The sequence below is a fragment of the Salmo salar genome, chromosome 04, assembly GCF_965601325.2.
Source record: "Salmo salar chromosome 04, fSalSal1, whole genome shotgun sequence".
Classification (NCBI taxonomy): Eukaryota; Metazoa; Chordata; class Actinopteri; order Salmoniformes; family Salmonidae; genus Salmo; species Salmo salar.
The window spans coordinates 41,297,963-41,313,174 of NC_138294.1; the positions used below are offsets into that span (position 1 = coordinate 41,297,963).

Here is a 15,212-nt window from a genome sequence, read left to right on the forward strand (position 1 = left end):
ACCTTTGTGCACATCTTCGCGATCCTTCAAACAAATTACTCCAGGCAAAAGCAACAGATCTTTACACTGAAGTCAGTGGTCCGCAGTGCATCAAGAAGTTGGTGTGACAGCAACTTCGAAACCATTTGGTAACAGTTCAGTGTCAGTGGCACTAATGCACCACCAGCTCCAAGCAAATGACAACGTTATGTAAGTACAACTCTCCAGCAATACGTGGTAGACAGTACAGTAGGCCAGAGGAGAAAAGACAGCATCGTTCTGACATTTCACAAAGAACAGAGAAGGCAATAGCCAACTGGTGGAGGCCCTGTGTGTCCTTGACACAGAGAACCATGACTTTATAGAAGGTGAAACCGCTGCTGGATCTAAGCAAAACCCGATATGGTGGAAGCGGCGCTGTCGCTCGCCAGTTTTTGCAAACTGAAATCGCCCGCTAAGGCTTCAATGTGCCATATCACATTGTGTTGCTAAACTCATGAACACCATGATTATCCATGTTTGAAGCATGCCTGCATCTCACTGTAGTACGTAGTCTGTTTTGGATCTCCAGTCGCCTTTTGTTTGCTGTTAATGTTACTAGCCTGTATCGATCTGATATTTGGTATCGCCGCTTTGTTCTGTTCGCATTCATTCGTTTGCATTAGCAGTTATGTCAGTATTCTAAGTCAAACTGCTATTCATTACTTTTTTCATGCATGAATAACTAGGTTGCTACTTTCCAATGTAAGAACCCCCCCCAAAATTGTGCCCCCCTCACCGATTTCAACTGCCGGCTTAGTCACTTTATCCCGGCGCCGGGTCTGGAAACACTTGCAGCGGGCAGCGCACCCGGCCTGGTGAGACCAGCTGTGCCATGGCTACCAGTGATGGGCACACTTAAGAGATGAATGGTCTCTAGACAGAATTGCTATTGCTGCTGTCAGATTGACCAGATTATTATTTCCATTAATTGCAAGAGGGTCTTAAATACAATAGCTAGAATGCAGTTTTACTTTTAAACGTGATCCTATTGGGTTTTCAATTTCATTAAGCAGTTAGTGTTTAACCAGGCAAAGCCAAAAAGAGTAGACTGGTGACTGTTGGTTAAGAGGAGGCAAGCGAGTCGCCTGCGCGATGTGTAGCCTATGATCAGAGGCAGACCCGGAGCAGAGCCTGCCCACACTCAGCACTTTCTTCGCCACAGCTGCGTGTGCCAGTGTCCTTACTGCTAGCACAGAACCCTCGCTCCTCTGCGCACAGTGTTGTTAATATTCTGCATATACAGTAGTAGCCTATCCAGTCCAAATACAAGCACGCAGAAAGGCGAGTGAGTCACCAATGGTCAAGAAGGCGAGTCCGAGTCAATGGTCGGAGTCACAAGTCATGAAAATCGGGACTCCGATTATTACAACACTGGACTAATTCCCTTAGAGCAGGGCTTTGTTCCTTTTTCAGATCGGACATTTTTAGATCAGATTGAAAGGCATATGTCCAAAAGACCAATCCATCATTGCCGGGGTTGTTAGAGACCACCCAATTAGAACAATCTTGAAAATGTTCTACCAACCCGCTTTGCATTGCTGGGAGAAGGGATTCATTTTCATGGGCGACTTGCCCATGAAAATGCCCATTAGTCATTTATGCAGTTCATTTGGATTAACAGAACTGATTAAAGATCCCACTATGGTTTGTGAAACAGTGCAAAGCATAATTGATTTAGTATTTGTGCTGATAAATCTAAAATACCACAAAGTGGAACGATAGCATATGGAATCAGTACACATTACCTTTTGCACTAGAAAAAGTCACAACTTAAAAATCAGAGCAGTAGCGGTGAGTGGGTAAAAATCACTGGGGGAAGTAAAAAAGCCATATTACAACAGGTTGTGATAATTGCTCTATAACCCATTCGTTCATATGTTTGTGATATAAAATAAGGCAGAGAAAAAGTCAAACGCAGAATAAATTCAACTACATTCATGGAGCACCTGCCTGGTTGAAATATGTTTCATGCTTTTGTATGCGGGGCGCTGTCCTCAAATAATCGCAAGTTATGCTATCGCTGTAAAGCCTTTGAAATCTGACAGTGGCTGGATTAACAAGAAGTTAAGTGTAATACATCAAAATAAAGCCTGTGATTTTATGAAAGTTAAATATTTATAATACTGTCGTTTAAATTTTGTGCTCTGCAATTTCACCGCGTGGATGGCACTATCCAAGAGGGAGCTGCACATCTCAGTGTGACTCCTGCCAATTTGTGCACTTTCATAACTTCATTGTGTGAATTGTTTGCCTCGACTTTTATTGTATAGCAATTCCCCCATTACATATAAATCCCCAGTAGTACATTCACAGTTAATGCCTATAATTGGTAATCTACAATGTTTGTTTATGTGAATTTCTGTTAACCTGTTGGGGATAGGGGGCAGTATTTGCACGGCCGGATAAAAAAAGTACCCGATTTAATCTGGTTACTACTCCTGCCCAGTAACTAGAATATGCATATAATTGTTTGATTTGGATAGAAAACACCCTAAAGTTTCTAAAACTGTTTGAATGGCGTCTGAGTATAACAGAACTCATATGGCAGGCAAAAACCTGAGAAGATTCCTTACAGGAAGTGCCCTCTGACCATTTCTTGGCCTTCTACACTCTATTGAAAACTGAGGATCTCTGCTGTAACGTGACACTTCCTACGGCTCCCATAGGCTCTCAGAAGGCGGCAGAAGGGGGAATGATGCCTTTGCAGGCCCAGGCTGAAAAACAGTAGCGCATTTGGATAGTGGTCGATCAGAGAACAATGAGACTGGGGGCGCGTGCACGAGCCGACACCATGTTTTTATTTTTTAGTCTTTGAACGAAAACAGGGTTTCCCGGTCGGAATATTATCGCTTTTTTACGAGAAAAATCGCATAAAAATTGATTTTAAACAGCGGTTGACATGCTTCGAAGTACGGTAATGGAATATTTAGAATTTTTTTGTCACGAAACGCGTCGGGCGCGTAACCCTTCGGATAGTGTCTTGAATGCACGAACAAAACAGAGGATATTTGAACATAACTATGGATTATTTTGAACCAAACCAACATTTGTTATTGAAGTAGAAGTCCTGGGAGTGCATTCTGACGAAGAACAGCAAAGGTAATCCAATTTTTCTTATAGTAAATCGGAGTTTGGTGAGGGCCAAACTTGGTGGGTGTCAAAATAGCTAGCCAGTGATATCTACTCAGAATATTGCAAGATGTGCTTTTGCCGAAAAGCTATTTTAAAATCGGACATAGCGATTGCATAAAGGAGTTCTGTATCTATAATTCTTAAAATAATTGTTTTTTGTGAACGTTTATCGTGAGTAATTTAGTAAATTCACCGGAAGTTTGCGGTGCGTATGCTAGTTCTGAACGTCACATGCTAATGTAAAAAGCTGGTTTTTGATATAAATATGAACTTGATTGAACAAAACATGCATGTATTGTATAACATAATGTCCTAGGATTGTCATCTGATGAAGATCAAAGGTTAGTGCTGCATTTAGCTGTGGTTTGGGTTTATGTGACATTATATGCTAGCTTGAAAAATGGGTGTCTGATTATTTCTGGCTGGGTACTCTGCTGACAATCTAATGTTTTGCTTTCGTTGTAAAGCCTTTTTGAAAATCGGACAGTGTGGTTAGATAAAGGAGAGTCTTGTCTTTAAAATGCTGTGAAATAGTCATACGTTTGAAAAATTGAAGTTTTTGTATTTTAGAGCAGTTTGTATTTTGCGCCACGCCCATCATTGGATATTGGAGCAGGTGTTCCGCTAGCGGAACGTCTAGATGTAAGAGGTTAACGAGAGTCTTATCTTTAAAATGGTGTAAAATAGTCATATGTTTGAGAAATTGAAGTAATAGTATTTCTAAGGTATTTGAATATCGCGCCACGGGATTCCACTGGCTGTTGAGTAGGTGGGACGATTTCGTCCCACCTACCCTAGAGAGGTTAACGCATTCAATATTATTCCTGTCTTTTGCCATTCTCATTGTCAGAGTGGAGAGGTTCTTTGCACAACCAAAACTTGTGTAGTATATTTCAGTCCATTTACGAGACGTCAATTTAGTCATCGTCTTTAGTTCGGAGCGCTACTGTCAATGTTGAGTAAGGACACGCACGCATAAAAGTAAGCCTATAGGCTACCTGGCCTGCGTGCAAATGTAGGCATACAAAACGTACCCTGATAGTATTTCTGATTGGCTTAATGAACCACCACTAATGACCTATGGCGCTTCTCAAAGTAATGTTTTCACCTCTAACAACAAGCAAACAAAGTCTGTTTTTACATCCAATGAGAATGGATGCCATTGTCAAAGTATTTTTTTTATTATTATTATTTTTTATTTTTTTTGTTGCTTAGCTTGCTAGCTACATGTCTTGACAAAAGACTACACTATGCATGTGTTCATTTTAATAGAACGTCAATGCAACAACTGTTAGCCAGTTGGCTTGGGTGCGTGACTTAAGACAGAAAGCTCGGATCAACCCTTAGAGATAGGTGTGGCTAAAGCTTAAGAGGGTGTGAATGTTGCTGAATGGTGTAGACTCCAGTAGGTACCAAAACATACAAAGGTCATGTCAAAAAGAAAGTTTATCAACTTTCAAAGCAGAATTACTTTTCTATTGTTCCTCAAATGCAGTGTATGATATACCATTTTGTAGCCCTGTGTGGGTGTGTGTTTTTATCCAATGTAAAAAACAATTTCAAACACCATTCAATTTTTGCTACATTAGACCGAATCAAGGCGGTCGGTCACATATGCCAAACACTATCATGAAAGAGGACCACAATGGATATATGTAGTAGACTGCTTATCCTCAATCAAGTGCATAATTGTGTATGTGTACACAAAACATTTTGTTCCAATATGCTCCAATGAATATGACCCAGGTTAATGTTGTGTAGGCCTAGCAATGAGAGTTGGGGTGAAAAGGATGCAGCAACACTGACCAGGTTGCCATTGAGAGTGTTGATCTTGTAGGTGTAGTTCTTGAAGGCAGCGAACTTGCTGGGGTCCTCAGGGAGAGGGTTATTGTCTTTGTACCACTTGTAGGTAGGGGGAGGTGACCCCTGGGCATCATGGCAGGAAAGCAGCACGCTATGCCCTGTTGTCACAGAGGTTGGGACCCTACACATAGGCATGGATGGAGGCACTGCAGGAAAACGTAATATAATGTTACACTGACATCTTATTGTCGTGGTATCCTGAATCAATTCACAGTCATAAAATTGTCACATTACAAGGGAGTTTCTATCCTGTGTATAACATTCAGACAATATAATTTCTCAAACTCAGATGAACTCCGACCAAGATAATCCCTCAAAGCAGTGTCTAGCTCTTATGTAATAAACCGGGTAGTTTGGGTCCTGGATGCTGATTGGCTGAAACAGCATTTCAGCTGTAGGTATATCAGATAATATACCACGGGTATGATGCATAAAACGCTTGTTTACTGTTCTATTCATGTTGGTAATCAGTTTAAAATAGCAATAAGGCACCTCTGGGGTTTTTGGTATATGGCCATAACACATTTAAAGGCTGTTCTCAGTTAAATGATACAAGTCAAATCTTATATTTTTAGGGGGTAGATGAGCTTTAATATTGCAGCTTCCATCAATGTAATTGTCTGCATAATTTCAAATCCCCTCACATATTTTTGTAAATAGATATACATATTTTTTTTTCGGGGGGGGGGGGGTGTAACACACGGGATTCTTTATTTTTCCTATTTTCTACATTGTAGAAAATACAACTGATTGGCTCAAAACGCATTAAGGAAAGAAATTCCGTAATTAACTTGAAACAAGGCACACCTATTAATTGAAATGCATTCCAGGTGACTACCTTATGAAGCTGGTTGACAGAATGCCAAGTGTGTGCAAAGCTGTCAAGGCAAAGGGTGGCTACTTTAAACAAATCAACATATATTTGAGGTTCAACACTTTGATTCCATGTGTTATTTCATAGTTGATGTCTTTATTACTCGACAATGTAGAAAATATAGAAGCACCCTGGAATGAGGTGGTGTCCAAACGTTTGACTGGTACTATAATGTTTTGTAAATATCATCTTATCTCTTAACCCTACCACCCCCTCCCCTACTTGGAGTTAACTAATGAAACAACACTTAGGCTTCCCCTTCCAGCTTATGCATACAATATACATTTTACAATAGTGATCTTTAGTTTATTTTTAATCCAATCCTTCAGACCTAAAACAAGCTAAATATATTAGACAGTACCAAATCAAATTATCTAATGATTGTCTCAGTAAAATCTGCAGAGCTGGCACACCAAAATTCTAAGTTCTGAATCCGGTGTCATCAGTCATAAAACATGAACTATTTTGCAATCTATATGGCACAGCTGGCAATTTGTCTTTAAATTAAACTGGTATACTTTATTAATCACAATTCCCTTTAGCCAATTTTGGTCTTTAATGCTGTGGTGTGCCGACTGACAAGTTTTACTCTTCTCCCCTCTTCCATTTTTGCAGTAATGCTGCAATTAGTTGGTTGTAAATTTGTGTAGAGCAGATATTTCCATATATTTTTGTTAGCTGCATGTGTGACTTAACTCCACCAGTCCTATTTCTTAAATTGTTGACAAAATATTTATTTTACTCCAAAACTAATGTTTGCTTTTATCCATTAGTATATTGGCATTTAACCATAATATTTGTTCTGTCTTTTCTGGTGGATTAAACTGAAATAGTAACCAACTTTCTAGAGCTGTTTAAAGAAAAAAAAAGCAATATTTTGGAGAATTAATTTAAATAACCGAAAGTGAGAGGTTGTAATCTGAATAAAGGCCATTCTTGAACATGGGGCAAGATATTCTTAATCTGCTAAAGAACAACTTCAGATACAAAAGTTATACATGCGACTCATGCCTTTAGTGAGGTCGAATGCTTTAATAATATTTGCCCTTCGAATTCATATTCATTATATAAATAGGCCCGTCCAATTTTGTCTGGCTTGCCGTTTCCAAATAATATTTTATTTTTTCCATAACAAAAAAACAAACAAAAAAAAACAAGTTGCTAGGTATAGGCAAGGCCATACGTAAATAGTTCAACTGGGATATGACTAAAGAGTTACTCAGGGTGATTTTTCACACAAAATGGACAGGTATTTTCCATTCCATGGTAGCAAGTTCCTATTTATTTTTATGCTAACTTTCTACTCAAATATATTGTACTGAGATCATATCCTGAAAGACATTAAGACAGAGTATGTCCACATCAGTCAGACCATTTTATTGGTAAACTAAACGGTAATGTACGTCACATTTTTTGTGATCTAATATGTAATAGTACACTTATAATTTTGTTGTAATCCAGAGAGGGTAGAAAAGTATCTAGATCCTCTATGAGGCTGTGGAGGGATCCAAATTGTGGATATAAAAGAAAACATGAATCTGCATACAACGACACCTTTATTTTTAAGCCCTGGATTTCTAGACCCTTGAGATTGTTGGATATGATTTTAATAGCTCACATTTCAATGGCCTTAATACATACAGTGCATTAAGAGAGTATTCAGACCACTTGACTTTTTCCATGTTACAGCCTTATATCTACACACACACACACACACACTACCCCATAGTGACAAAATAGACATTTTTGCAAGAACCCAATGGTCTGACAGAGCTCCATAATTCCTCTGTGGAGGAGACACTCTTCTAGAAGGACAACTAAATCTGCAGCACTCCACCAATCAGGCCTTTATGGTAGAGTAGGCAGACGGAAGCCACTTCAGTAAAAAAGGCACGACAACCAGCTTGGAGTTTGCCAAAAAGGCACCGAAAGACTCAGACCATGAGAAACAAGAGTCTCTGGTCTGATGAAACCAAGATGAACTATTTGGACCGGAGGAAACCTGGCACCATCCCTACAGAGTAAAACATGGTGGCGGCAGCATCATGCTGTGGGGATGCTTTTCAGAGGCAGGGACTGGGAGACTAGTCAGGATCAAGGGAAAGATGAACTGAGAAAAGTACAGAGAGATCCTTGATGAAAACCTACTCCAAAGCACTCAGTACCTCAGACTGGGGTGAATGTTCCAACAGGATAACAACCCTAAGCTAACAGCCAAGACAACGCAGGAGTGGCTTCAGGACAAATCTCAATGTCCTTGAGTGGCCCAGCCAGAGCCCGGACTTGAACCCGATCAAACCTCTCTGGAGAGACATGAAAATAACTATGCAGTGACACTTCCCAGCCAACCTGACAGCGGTGGAGGGGATCTGCAGTGCAGAAATGGGAAAAACTCCCCAAATACAGGTGAGCCAAGCTTGTAGCGTCACAGCCAAGGCTGTAATCACTGCCAACAAAGGTGCTTCAACAAAGTACTGAGTACAGGGACTGAATAGTTAAATGCTTTCAGTTTAAATGTTTTTATAACTTTGCAAAAAATTCTTACAACCTCTTTGCTTTGTCATTTTGGGTTAGTGTGTGTAGATGGATGAGAAATGTTTCATCAATTTTAGAAATTAAGGCTGCAATGTAACAAAATGTGGAAAAAGTAAAAGGGTCTGAATACTTTCCAAATGCACTGTACATAAATTCAGTCTATTGTATAAGAGATTATCCAAAATTGAAATATTCCAGGCATTTATATATAAATTCCAGTCGTACTTTATCAAAAGTATTTAAGTCAGCCATGAATACCAGGCCTGGTTTCCCAGATTTTTCAGTGTTCTATTGTTTATAGTACTGGTCTTATTTTTCCTCCTGCGTATCGTCCATGTAAAAAAAAAAAAAAAAAAGTCTAATTAAGATGAATAATATCCGACAATACCTTTTTAATTCTATGCCCTATGCATTTTGCTAGCATTTCTGGATCACAACACTAAAGTGTAAGGGGCCTCAATTTTTATATGGACTGGATCTTTATATGTAACACTTCGGTCCCGTTCCAGTAATAATGAAAATCATGCCTTCTTGTTGAGTATCTGATAATCTACAATTTTTATAGGAGTGGTTAAAAAACACATGCTAATCAATGGTCCTCTAGATTGTACTTACCTAAAACAGTGAGCTTCACTTTGACCTCCCCAAACTTCTGACTACCAGATACCGCGCAGTAATACTCCCCATTGTCTTTCCGTGTCACCTTACTGAATTGCAGCATCCCATCAAACTTAGTGACACGGTCGGCATATGGTGCTGAGAGAGGGAACAAATGTTATACTGGAGGAATGGCCAGTCACTCATTTGTAGGGATAACAAAAGTGTTCAGGTTTGAATACAAGAATGGTGTAACCGTTAATGTGGATGAATATACAAGCAAATAATCACAAGTCCTACAAATACAAGAGGTCATACGTAATGCATTTCTTTGGAATCAGTCTGAAAAGTTTATGTACTTACTGGTAGGTTTCCCATCAAAAATGACATTGGTTGTAGAACCCGTCATGTCCTTAAACTTCCACTCAACTCTGGCATTTGCACCAAAGTCAGCGGAGTGAGTGCAGTAAAGATCAGCACCTGTAGAGAACAGTCTGATCAGTTTAAACCACAAAGCTGTGGGACAAATACAATTAAACGTTTTCAATATAATATTCTGTATTGCTTCTTTGTAACAGACAAAAATGTGACAGTTGAAAGCTTTTGTTTATTTCATAAAAGCTCGGCATGCCAATTGATAGCTAAATTCCATTCTCCAGGAAATACCTTCATTCTCTTTAGCCCTCACATCTGCATTGCTGGTTGTGACTGTGAAGGCGCAGTCTATACCTAGGGAGAGAGAAGTAGAGAGATCAGAGACATTAAAGAGGTGAAATTACTTAAAGGGATGCATTGCATCTTTGGAATTCAAACACCAAGTGCTCAAGTCCTAACACCACCATCTACCATTAACATAAACACCTGCCGAGATGACTGTTTTGGTTTCCGCTGAACTCTAAAGCCTTTCAATTTTAAATCAGGGAGTCATATCAATGACCTGCTCCCCTCTCTTTAAAGCCCTAAGAGCATGCCTGGTGATCTGCCAACCAATGGCCTGAAGCCTACAGGGTGTAGACTAGGTCTTCACGGGTCTGGGTAGGAAATACTGTAGTGACCCCTCGGATCCGGGTCAGGTCCCGTTCTGTGTCCTCGGGTCTATGACTTAAGGCCTACCCAACATAGACCTAATTGTTAACCATAGGAGCAACTTGGTTGATAACATTTGTCACTCTGGTCTAGACGGGTACGGTCTAGTTGTCCTCGGATCAACTTTTTGGACCCGAAAAGAACTCGTGTGGTTTGAATAGACAAACACTGGGGTGTATTCATTAGTTGTAGACCATAGCAAAACATTTTGTATAGTGAAATAATATTCTCTCCAAATGATTTGAGGGAGTGCACACAGCTATTCTGTGTTGAGCAGTTAAGCATAACAGGTGGAACTGTTCCTTCATTTAGAGTTATTTATGCAACTTTAGTTGTGATACAAACATTGGGCTATATGTTTAGATGTTTTATACATTCTAATGCTGCGACTAACGATGATTTGAAAAAAGTTGCATGAAAAGGCATAAGCGCAGCTTTGTTTTTTTGCGCAGGCTGTACACACTTCAACAGTCTCATTCACAATACCTCGAATTCCCCGGCTACATCCCCTTTGTGTGGCCGTAATGCCAGTGGCCGTTGTATAATAATGATTTTAATTCCCTTCTGCGTGTCAAAGCATCGCTCACTCACATGGCTCGCCGTGACCGGGTCACAGAATAATAAGACATATTTCAATGGATGTATGAATTTGAAGCTTCCACTTGGCATTTCCACTCACTACCAAATATGGTAATGAGGGGAAGCCCAGCGGCCACAGTCAGAGTAGATGGATTTTGGCCTACATCCTGCGCATTCTCATCGATGAAACATTTTATCTAAATACAGTTCCCGAAACTAGAATCTTATGAACAGAGTGTACAATTTTGTAGACTTTAGCCTTTGCCAAAGTTTGAAAAACAAAAGTGCATTGTTTAGGAGTGCAAAAGCATATTGAGTGATTGCACACCCGCACTTCAGAGTAGGCGTTCCCCAACTGAAATACGCAGATTTATGCTACAACGGGACCATAGGATCTCGCAAACTCATGCTTGGCTCTGCCCACCTCCTTGCTTATGCTGCCCACTATGACTTATCTGTTCTCAATGGAAATGACAGGCTGTTGTCCATCTTGGTTTAGTTATAAAAATCTTTGGGACTCTGAGGCTACAAGTGAAGACGCGCTCGGTTGTGTCCCCGACGTAACCTTATCCAGATCCGAGGTGCATATTGAAGATATTGGAGGAACTGTCCACATGATTTTTATTTAATTTTTTTTTTCCACCAGCCAACAAGAGTAGTAGGGTAACTGAAACTAATGCACTTTTGTACATAGCGCTGGTCAGTAATATTTACCTTATTTTAGCACCCCAAAAACATAATACTTCCAGGTCAACTGTAATATCAATACCATTGTAAAGCACAATTTCCCCCCTTTCAGCAAAATCAAAGACGAGATCTTCAAGATGCCCGTCTCTGCATGATTGAAGGAAATGAGCTCCTTCGGGTCTTCTTAAAAATGGCAGGTGGGGAAGCGAAACCTACGGTGTGATAGTGAAAGGTGTTGGGAAACTTCTTTTTTCACCTGATCTGTCCAACTTATCACCTCTAAAATGTAAATTAAACACTATAAAGAGTTTATATAATGTGTTATTACATACCTATTTGAAGGTTTGTGTCAAATTTGAATCAGGTATTTAGGGCGGTGTTACAGTTCAGAAGTAAACAGCGGCTGTCGCGGCTTTTGAAATTGTTGATGGCTTGCAGTGATGACAAAAAATGAATGCATTCAGCTGTACAATTGACTAGGTATCCCCCTTACCCTGTCCCTTTGTTTTTAATATGCGAGAGAGAGAAGGGCTACACCTGGTGGAAAGAGGCTGTACGGCACAAAATGAGTTGCCAATGCGTGTCGTACATTACATAGTGACACGTCACGATGTAACGTACTGCGTCAGAGTGGTCCGTTTATAAAAATAAAAAAAATCTAATCTTTTCTCAAATTAGGCTATTACCGTGTCAATCCACGCAGAATTTAAAGTAAACACCCCGGATTTTGATGCAAGTCCCATTATTTTTCATTTCAGCCTCATTTGAATGCTGCAGTTGAGCAAATTTGTATGGAATGGGGATCGTCACCGTTACTAGGGTCTATTTTGTCTCAAAATTGCAATGGGGATGAAGGTCATGCTAAGAACAATAAAAAAATTGAAAAAAAAAAAACTGCTGAAGTTAACACTGGGTATTTCATGAAATGTTTTTAGAGCACAACTCATGAGCCCACCTCCTGTACTGCACACAGCTAATCCAGTCCCCACCTGTGACTGAACACAGGGGGAGAGATGCCAATTGAAAACCTCTTAAATAAAAATAGCTAGCTATGATTCTTTTTTTTCCCCCACCTTTATTTAACCAGGTAGGCCAGTTGAGAACAAGTTCTCATTTACAACTGCGACTTGGCCAAGATTAAGCAAAGCAATGTGACAAAAAGTTACACCTACAGTCAAAAACACAATAGAAAGATCTATGTACAGTGTGTGCAAATGTAGAAGAGTAGGGAGGTAAGGCAATAAATGGGCCATAGAGGCAAAAATAATGACAATTTAGCATTAACACTGGAGTGATAGATGTGCAAGTAGAGTAACAGGGATGCAAAAGCGCCCCCCCAAAAAAATTAAATACAAATTATTATTATTATTATTATTATTATTATTATTATTATTATTATTTTAGGATGAGGTTCTTGGATGGGCTATTTACAGGCACAGTGATAGGTAAGCTGCTCTGACAACTGATGCTTAAAGTTAGTGAGGGAGATATGGGTCTCCAGCTTCAGTGATGTTTGTAATTCGTTCCAGTTATTGGCAGCAAAGAACTGGAAGGAAAGGCAGCCAAAAAGTAGGAGGCTTTGTTGTGAAATAGGAAGCTGATTCTAGCTTTAATTTTGGATTGGAGATGCTTAATGTGAGTCTGGAAGGAGAGTTTACAGTCTAGTCTAACCAGACACCTAGGTATTTGTAGTTATCCACATATTAAGTCAGAACCGTCCAGAGTAGTGATGCTAGTCAGGTGGGTGGGTGCGACCAACAATTGGCATTTAGTTTTACTAGCATTTAAAAGCAGTTGAGGCCACAGAAGGAGTGCTGTATGGCATTGAAGCTTGAGATTTGTTAACACAGTGTCCAAAGAAGGGCCAGATGTATACAGAAAGGTGTCATCTGCATAAAGGTGGCTCAGAGACTCACCAACAGCAACATCAATTGATATGGACAGAGAAAAGAGTCAGCCCGAGAATTGAACCCTTTGGCACCCCCAGAGACAGCCAGAGGTCCGGACAACAGGCCCTCCGATTTAACACACTGAACTCCAGCTGAGAAGTAGTTAGTGAACCAGATGAGGCAGTCATTAGAGAAACCAAGGCTGTTGTGTCTGCCGATAAGAATGTGGTGATTGACAGAGTCGAAAGCCTTGACCAGGTCGATGAAGACGGCTGCACAGTAGTGCATCTTATCGATGGCGGTTATGATATCGTTTAGGACCTTGAGCGCGGCTGAGGTGCACCCATGACCAGCCGGGAAACCAGATTGCATAGTGGAGAAGGTACGGTCGGATTCAAAATGGGTCGGTGATATGTTTGTTAACTTGGCTAGGTCTTGAACAGTTTGGGTCTAGAGTGTCTCCCCCTTTCAAGAGGGGGATGACTGCAGCAGCTATCCAATCTTTGGGTATCTCAGACAATAGGAAAGAGGTTGAACAGGCTAGTAATAAGGGTAGCAACAATTTCAGCTGATAATTTTAAAAAGAGGGTTCAAATTGTTTAGCCCAGCTGATTTGTAGGGATCCAGATTTTGCCACTCTTTCAGAACATCAGCTGTCTGGATTTGGGTGGAGGAGAAGCGGGGGGGGGGGGGGGGGGGGGCTTGTGCAAGTTTCTGCGGGGGGTGCAGATTTGTTGGCCAGGGCTGGGGTAGCCAGGTGGAAAGCATAGCCAGCCGTAGAGAAATGCTTATTGAAATTCTCAATTATATTGGATTTAACATCGGTGGTGATAGTGCAGTGGGCAGCTGGGAGGAGGTGCTCTTATCCTCCATGGACTTTAGTGTCCCAAAACTTTTTGGAATTAGTGCTACAGGATGCACCTCTGTTTGAAAAAGCTAGCCTTAGCTTTCCTAACTGACTATATTGGTTCCTGACTTCCCTGAAAAGTTGCATACCGCAGGGGTTATTCAATGCAGTACACCACAGGATGTTTTTGTGCTGGTCAAGGACAGTCAAGTCTGGGATGAACCAAGAGCTATATCTGTTCTTAGTTCTACGTTTTTTGAATGGGGCATGCTTATTTAAGATCGTGAGAAAGGCACTTTTAAAGAGCAACCAGGCACCCCCTACTGACGGGATGAGGTCAATATCCTTCCAGGATACCCGGGCCAGGTTGATTATAAAGGCCTGCTCGCAGAAGTGTTTTAGGGAACGTTTGACAGTGATGAGGGGTGGTCGTTTGACCGCGGACCCATCACAGAAGCAGGCAATGAGCGCTGAGATCCTGGTTGAAGACAGCAGAGGTATTTAGAGGGCAAGTTGGTCAGGATGATATCTATGAGGGTGCCCATGGTTACGGATTTGGGGTTGTACCTGGTAGGTTCCTTGATAATTTGTGTGAGATTTAGGGTATCTAGCTAAGATTGTAGGACGCTGGGGTGTTAAGCATATCCCAGTTTAGGTCACTTAACAGTAGGAACTCTGACAATAGGGGGGGGGGGGGGGGGGGGGGGGGCAATCAAATATGGTGTACAGGGCACAGCTGGGGGCTGTGGGGGTCTATAACAAGCAGCAACGGTGAGAGACTTGTTCCTGGAAAGATGGATTTTTAAAAAAGGTAGAAGCTCGAATTGTTTGGGCACAGACCTGAATATCATGACAGAACATCTAGATTGCAATTCCGCCCCCTTTGGCAGTTCTATTTTGTCGGAGAATGTAGTTGGGGATGGAAATTTCAGGATTTTTGGTGGCCTTCCTAAGCCAGGAGTCAGACATGGCTAGGACATCAGGGTTGGCGGAGAGTGCTAAAACAAATTTAGGGAGGAGGCTTCTAATGTTAACCGTAAAAGCCTTGGTTTTATGCATGTTACAGAAGTCAACAAATGAGCGCCTGGGTAATAGGTAGAGT

General features: G+C 40.8%; 1 protein-coding gene across 1 annotated transcript in view; it reads right to left on the reverse strand.

The window, feature by feature from the left end:
* LOC106602884 (junctional adhesion molecule A) overlaps positions 1–15,212 on the reverse strand; it is a 37,767-nt gene that overhangs the window by 6,747 nt on the left and 15,808 nt on the right. The window contains exons 2-5 of the mRNA XM_014195840.2: positions 9,689–9,751; positions 9,386–9,502; positions 9,041–9,181; positions 4,960–5,162 (exon numbers count right to left, since the gene is read on the reverse strand). Coding sequence (XP_014051315.1) covers positions 4,960–5,162; positions 9,041–9,181; positions 9,386–9,502; positions 9,689–9,751 — 524 coding nt within the window. The remainder of the gene's footprint in view (positions 1–4,959; positions 5,163–9,040; positions 9,182–9,385; positions 9,503–9,688; positions 9,752–15,212) is intronic.